The 7,554-nt window shown below is 49.8% G+C and overlaps 1 protein-coding gene across 1 annotated transcript; it reads right to left on the bottom strand.

Moving 5' to 3' along the window:
• Nucleotides 1-663: 663 nt before the first annotated feature.
• On the bottom strand, nt 664-1,730 carry LOC105059680 (uncharacterized). The gene is made up of 3 exons (XM_010943078.4): nt 1,533-1,730; nt 1,198-1,459; nt 664-1,085 (listed from the first exon to the last, which is right to left on the bottom strand). Exons 1-3 carry the CDS (start codon nt 1,624-1,626, stop codon nt 857-859), a joined length of 585 nt encoding a protein of 194 aa, XP_010941380.1. The 5' UTR covers nt 1,627-1,730; the 3' UTR covers nt 664-856.
• Between the last annotated feature and the right edge of the window lie 5,824 nt (nt 1,731-7,554).

Here is a 7,554-nt window from a genome sequence, read left to right as displayed (position 1 = left end):
ATTGGATACCGCTATGGTTGGGGAGTCATTTCATGTCCCAATCTCCATTGTCCCAAGAATTCTGATGGGGTAACTTTTTTCCAAGCCAGGGGCGGGTTTGTACCTATATTAGTAGTTCTGAATTGAGTCTACATTAAATAAATATATCAACAAGGAAAATTTAAATAGGAGCCTTATCAAACTGTTATTTTGTTATTACAATAGTTATATACTGAGAATAACAATTTTTATTATTATATTCTTAGCTTATATTAGATATTATTTAAAAAAATTTTAATCTTCATTCCAACAAATACAAACTTTTACTTACTTATTAATTAGATGATAAATTCAACGGATAATGTCACCCCTTTTTCTTTACAATTTTTTTTTAAAAAATCATTGCATGAATTAATTACTTTTTCTATAATAATTATTGTTTTAATCTCAAATAATTTTGACATGATTACCTGTTTTAACTATTATAACAATCATTTTTTTAAAAAATATATATATATATAATGGGCTTGCCACCCCAGGATTTGAACTTAGAATTCTAACTGAAGAGGAAACATGCTAGCCAGCTCAGGCTCAAATTAACATTTGTTACACCAAAATTGTAGCACAACTGATAACCCTTGATTCAAGGACAGAACCTCACCCTTGGATGAATGACCCAAAACAGCATTTATTTATTTATTGTTTATTATTATTTCAAGTTAGAGTCCAAATAATCTTTCAGTCCAGAAACTATTGAGCTATTTGTGTACATCACAATGTATGAACGATTGAACGTTATGCAGTACTTGGACTGCAGCAGAAGAAAGCAAAAAAAAAAAATGCCAACCCAAAAGAAGAACAGGTATCCTGGTGGGATCTATGAAATACGCCGGAGCGAGTACATAGACCGGGCAGATATGTCCATGGCGGGAGCATCATACGAGCGGCTGCAGAGACGATCTCTCTCCAGCCCGTAATCCATCAGCGGACGGTCCTCCAGCTCTTCATCATGCTCCCGCACGAATTCTGGCACCTCCACCTCCCCCCTCCTCATTCGCTCCCACAGGTACTCCACCCGACTCACGTACCTCACCTTCCCATATAACCTATCATCATCCATTTTTTTTTTTAAAAAAAAGAAAAAAAATAGAACTTTATTCCCTATTCTAGCGAATAAAAGAAAATCCCAAGGAACTGTGGTTTTATTCTATTCCTCACCCGGAACTGAAGAGAAGCAGGCCGAAGGCGGCGAGGAAGAGTCGGGAGCGAAGGCCCGGGTGGACGAAATAGACGGCCTCGAGGTTATCCCGGATAGCGGCGGGGATAGCCTCGTATATAGACCGGATGGTGGAGATACCTGGGAAGTTCTCCGATCGCCGGACGTTGGTGTGGAAATAGACGACACAGAACGGTTTACTACCCAACTCTGGAAATATCCTCTCCTCCAGATACTTCTTCACTGCCTGCTCTGTTATCTTGGCTGCAAAAAATTTATAAAACAGAATTAAAAAGACGAAGGTAGAAATAATTTGGCTGAGTGGAAGGGAGAAAACCTGGGAAAAGCTTGCCGATGATGCGGAGAAGCCTCCGGCCAAGCTTGTCTCTTCCTTGGACTTTGAAAACTTGGACTAACGATTCTTGCTCCATCTGCCACTAAAACCGCTTACAGTTCGATAATTGTCTAACAAATGGCCGGTTAAGTATAGAACCACATGCTATCCGGAGGTCAATCTCATCGATTCAAGATCCAGAATAAATAGCACACCTTGTGGATAAACTTTTGACTTGGACTCAAAAATCGAAATTTATTAAAATATAAATTTTAAATTAATTATAGTGACATTAAAGATGAAGTGCTATTTAAAATAGGACATATTTTATCAAAAAAATAAAAAAAATATATAAAAAATAATCAAATATATTTTTTTAAAAAAAATTAGATATATACATATTATTCTCAATAATTATATACATTAAATTGTCTGCGCAACGTTGACATGTGTCAAAAAAGATGGACCAGTTTTATCCCCGAGTTATTTCTTTCGAACAAATATTGATATTTTTTCGCAACATGAACAATAAGATTACATCTTGCATAAATCGTAAAGTACTATAAAGTTTTCTTTCATCAACCTGTGTAGACCTTACAGTGGCCACTGTGCTGTCCAATGATTTAAGTGACAAAAGAATATGAATCCTTGCTCTCGCACAAAAGATGCAATTAATCCAAACGCGTTTGTAAATATCAAAACTAGAATCCAATGCAGGGTTTGTTTTACACCCACGGATCAGCTCAAACTTCGAGTCTACGTACGACATCCTTCCCATTATTTATCATGACTCACAAAAACTGCATGAAAATCTAAATTCCATGTTTGATTTTGTGAGAAGATAAACATCTAACAATCCGAATTGACTCGTTTATGGACTTTGGATTCCTCTCCGGCAAGCACTGAATTATTGGATAAATAAAATGGCATCCTATGAGTTCTATCTCTATTAGCTCCCCAGGTAAATAAAATAAGATAAAATTGTTCATCTTTTGTCTTTCTTATTTCATTCTTTTATTGGATTCCTGATGTAGTTTTGGTACAAGCTTTTTAACATTTGAAGTACGTGTAACGTGCTAGTACTTGCATTGTTTGCTTTTTGTTTTTTTTTTTTCTTTGATATTTTTAATCTGTGTTGGTCCCTTAATTTGCATCGCCACCTTTGAGGCAAATAAGATGGAATCAAATAGTCTCTTCCTGCAATTGGCTGTTTACGGCGAGATCATAACCAAAGTCCATTTGCTCACCAAGATTTATATCGTAGAGCAGGACCTTGCTCCCACGTCCACTTGTGCTTGTAATTTCTTGTCTGCCACAACCACATTTTATTTGGCAACCCTATAGATGGAGTTTGTGTTGATTTTGATACCATAACAAGTTGTGGATTGCCTTGTAATCAAATTAAAAATGCAGTGTTTCTTTAGAGCATGAAATGCGGCTAAAGGTTTCGAAATAGTTTCTTGATATTTTAGCATGTTGTGGATTGTCTTGTGGTCATTCATATTGTTGCTGAAGGCTTTTGACTGCGTCCGTCAGCACGGTCATCTGCCGTATGATCGCCGCGATCTGCGCCTCCGTGGTGACCGCAGGGTGTGGGGAACTGGGTTCCGCCGCGGAAGGTGGCGGAGAGGTCTCTTCCCGGCGGGAAGAGCGCCTCGCCGACCCAGTGATCCTCGAGCGCTGAGCCCTTGTCTTTGTCATTGGAACTGCTGCAAGTACCCCTACCTGGCGCGCCAATATGTTGCTGAAGGCTTTTGATTGCGTCCGTCAGCACGGTCATCTGCCGTACGATCGCCACGATCTGCGCCTCCGTAGTGACCGCGGGGTGTGGAGAACTGGGTTCCGCCACGGAAGGTGGCGGAGAGGTCTCTTCCCGGCGGGAAGAGCGCCTCGCCAACCTAGTGATCCTCGAGCGCTGAGCCCTTGTCTTTGTCATTGGAACTGCTGCAAGTACCCCTACCTGGCGCGCCAATCTGTTGCTGAAGGCTTTTGACTGCGTCCGTCAGCACGGTCATCTGCCGTACGATCGCCGCGATCTGCGCCTCCGTGGTGACCGCGGGGTGTGGGAAACTGGGTTGGTCACCACGGAGGCGCAGATCGCGGCGATCGTACGACAGATGACCGTACTGACGGACGCAGTCAAAAGCCTTCAGCAACAGATTGGCGCGCCAGGTAGGGGTACTTGCAGCAGTTCCAATGACAAAGACAAGGGCTCAGCGCTCGAGGATCACTGGGTCGGCGAGGCGCTTTTCCTGTCGGGAAGAGACCTCTCCGCCACCTTCCGCGGCGGAACCCAGTTCCCCACACCCCGCGGTCACCACGGAGGCGCAGATCGCGGCGATCGTATGGCAGATGACCGTGCTGACGGACGCAGTCAAAAGCCTTCAGCAACAGCCGGTCCGACTGCCACCGTCACCGGCCGAACAGCCCGCGGCACGTCCGATGCCCTCCAGGAGCAGCCGCCGACGCCCGCGTCGACCTCCATCACCCTCGCAGGAGCACCTACCACGGCACTCCTATCGGGAGGAGGGGGAACGGCCGCGGTGCAACACCCATCGATCCCGGCGAGACTCTCCCTCCTGGCTGGAACGGGCAAGGAAGGAGAAGCGCCCGCGGACGCCGTCCGCCTCTCTCTCGGATTCTTCTGGAGACCCCACCCCTGGGGTCTCTCAGCACCGACGGGCGGACGACTACGAGCGCAGGTTCGAGGAAATCGACCGTCGGCTCGCACAGTTACAGGTAGACGGGCAGAAGTCTTCGAACGACGTTGATTTTCAAACCGCCCAACCTCTCTCCCGACTCATCCTTGACGAACCGATCTCCAGTCGGTTCAAGATGCCGCACGTGGAGCCCTACGACGGCTCCACCGATCCAATCGACCACCTGGAGAGCTACAAAGCTCTCATGACAATTCAAGGGGCAACCGACGCTCTCTTCTGCATCGGCTTCCACGCCACACTCCGCAAAGCTGCCCGGGCCTGGTACTCCGGTCTTCGATTGGGGAGCATCCATTCCTTCGGACAGCTCGAGCATTCTTTCGTGGCTCACTTCAGCACCAGCCGGAAGCCGCCGCGAACGTCGGACAGTCTTTTCTCCCTCAAACAAGGAGAAAACGAGACACTCCGACACTTCGTGACGTGGTTCAACGCGGCCACGCTTGAGGTCCGAGACCTCAACGAGGACATGGCCATTTCGGCCATGAAACGGGGGTTGAGGGCATCCCGTTTTACTTACTCCCTGGACAAGACCCTCCTCCGGATGTATGCCGAGCTGCTGGAACATGCATACAAGTACATACGCGTGGATGAAGGAGCTTCTGACAGACGCTTGGCCGAACCCAGAGGTCCGAAGGAGAAGCGGAGGAAGGGTCGGGAACCCGCTGCGCCCCACCGGCCCCCGACCGACAATCGGGCCTCGCCTCCACGACGGGACCAGAGGTCGCCCCGTCGGTGGAGCCCGAGACAGACACGCCCCAGGTACGATTCTTACACTCCCCTCTCTGCCCCTCGTGCGTAGATTTTGATGGAAATCGAAGGGGAAGAATACCTGCGACGGCCTCCGCCTCTGAAGGCAAAGGGCCTCGACCGACGGAGGTATTGCCGGTTCCACCGGGGCCACGGCCATAATACCGAGCAATGCATCCAGCTTAAGGACGAGATCGAAGCCCTCATCCGTCGGGGGTATCTCGGCAAATTTCGAAGGAACCCGCCGACTCAGCCAGTCGCCGACCGACGACCCCAGCCGACCGAGGAAGCGACGACTAACCAGCCGACAGCCGAGGTCATCAATATGATTTCCAAACGGCTGGGCCTGGGGACGTCTGCCGGAGGGGAGTCGATGAAGAGGCCACGCCAGGACGATGTAATTGCCTTCTCGGAGGAAGATGTTCGGGGCATCCAAACCCCCCACGACGACGCTGTTGTTGTCTCGGCAACAATAGCAAACTACGATGTAAAAAGAATTTTTGTAGATAATGGAAGTTCCGCGAACGTTTTGTTTTACTTGACTTTCTCTCGGATGCGATTATCGAACGACTGACTCAAGAGGGTCCCTACACCCTTGGTAGGCTTTGTCGGGGACGTTGTCACGACAGAAGGGGAGGTCACCCTGCCCGTAACGGTCGGCACCGAACCGCGGCAAAGCACGGTCCATTTGACTTTCACGGTCGTCCAGGTGCCTTCGGCCTACAACGCCATACTTGGAAGACCCGGACTAAACGCGTTCAAGGCGATTGTCTCGACCTACCACCTCTTGGTTCGATTTCCGACCAAAAATGGGGTCGGAGAGATGCGCGGGGATCAACAGCTCGCCCGACGATGCTTCCAGATCTCCGCCCAAAGCGACGAGTTGAAGGGCACCCTGGCGATCAACAAGCTGGACCCACGGGAGGAAGGAGAATGGGGTGAGCCGGTTGAGCAGCTCGTCCCCATCCCAATGGCTGGGGATCCCGACCGAAAGGTATGGGTCGGTTCTCAACTACCCGACCCAGACCGACGGCGGCTGGTGGAGCTGCTGAGAACCAATGCCGACGTATTCGCTTGGTCGGCAGCGGATATGTCGAGCATCCCCCCAGAGACAATGATGCACCGACTCAACATCGATCCGACTATGAGGCCGATGCGACAAAAGAAAAGGACTTTTACCTTAGAAAGATAGAAGGCCATCGACGAAGAAGTGGATAAGCTACTCGAGGCGGGCTTTATCAGAGAAACCACCTATCCCGACTGGCTCGCGAACGTTGTCATGGTGAAGAAGGCCAACGGGAAATGGAGGATTTGTATCGACTACACCGACCTAAATCGGGCCTGCCCGAAGGACAGCTTTCCACTTCTGAAGATCGACCAGCTGGTAGATGCGACGTTCGAATTTCGACTACTCAGCTTCATGGACGCCTTCGTCGGGTACAATCAGATCCGGATGGCGCCTGAAGACGAGGAGCACACTGCCTTCGTGACTCCCAAGGGTCTCTACTGCTACCGAGTAATGCCCTTCGGGCTGAAAAATGCTGGCGCCACCTACCAACGACTCGTCAACAAGATCTTCAAAGATCAGATCGGGCGCAACATGGAAGTATACGTCGACGATATGCTAGTGAAGAGTGCACAGATTCAGGATCATGTCCAGGATCTCGAAGAGGCTTTCCGCACTCTACGACGACACCGGATGAAGCTGAACCCAACCAAGTGCGCCTTCGGAGTAACTTCGGAGAAATTTCTCGGATTTCTCATCTCGCAACGAGGAATCGAGGCCAACCCAGAGAAAATTAAGGCCATCATCGACATGCGGCACCCAGACACCAAAAAGGAAGTCCAGCAGCTGAATGGGAAGATCGTCGCCCTCAGTCGGTTTATCTCTCGGTCGGCCGAAAGATGCCTCCCGTTCTTCAAAACCTTGCGGCAGGCCAAGCAGTTCTCTTGGCCGGACGAGTGCCGGCAGGCCTTCGAGGAACTGAAGAAGTACCTCGCCTCCCCGCCACTCCTTGTGAGGTCGGAGGTCGGGGAGGTCCTGTACCTCTACTTGGCCACCTCCCCGGAGGCGGTTAGCTCTGTGCTCGTCCGGGAGAACGAGAACCGGGTTCATCAACCAGTATATTATGTCAGCAAGGTGCTCCACGAAGCTGAGACCCGGTACTCAAGGACAGAAAAGATGATTTTCGCCCTAGTCATTTCGGCACAGCGACTCCGTCCGTACTTCCAAGCACATGCCATTGTGGTCCTCACCGACCAGCCCCTGAGGGCTATCTTGCACCGACCTGACACGTCGGGACGGCTGGCGAAATGGACTGTGAGACTGGACGAATTCGACATCCAGTACCGACCGAGACCTGCCCTAAAGGCCTAGGTTCTTGCTGACTTCATCGCGGAATGCCCGACGACCAACATACAATCGGGGGAGGGCGACCCGGTGAAGGTCGGGACCTCCGACTGTTGCCCCGACCCGGCCTGGGTACTACACATCGATGGGGCTTCCAACGCTCAGGGGAGCGGGGCGGTTTCCTGCTCACCGGCTCGGAAGGCATGGTCAC

Source organism: Elaeis guineensis, chromosome 16 (genome assembly GCF_000442705.2).
Source record: "Elaeis guineensis isolate ETL-2024a chromosome 16, EG11, whole genome shotgun sequence".
NCBI lineage: Eukaryota > Viridiplantae > Streptophyta > Magnoliopsida > Arecales > Arecaceae > Elaeis > Elaeis guineensis.
The sequence above is the reverse complement of the archived record's forward strand: the minus strand, read 5'-3'. Positions and strand labels throughout refer to the sequence as shown.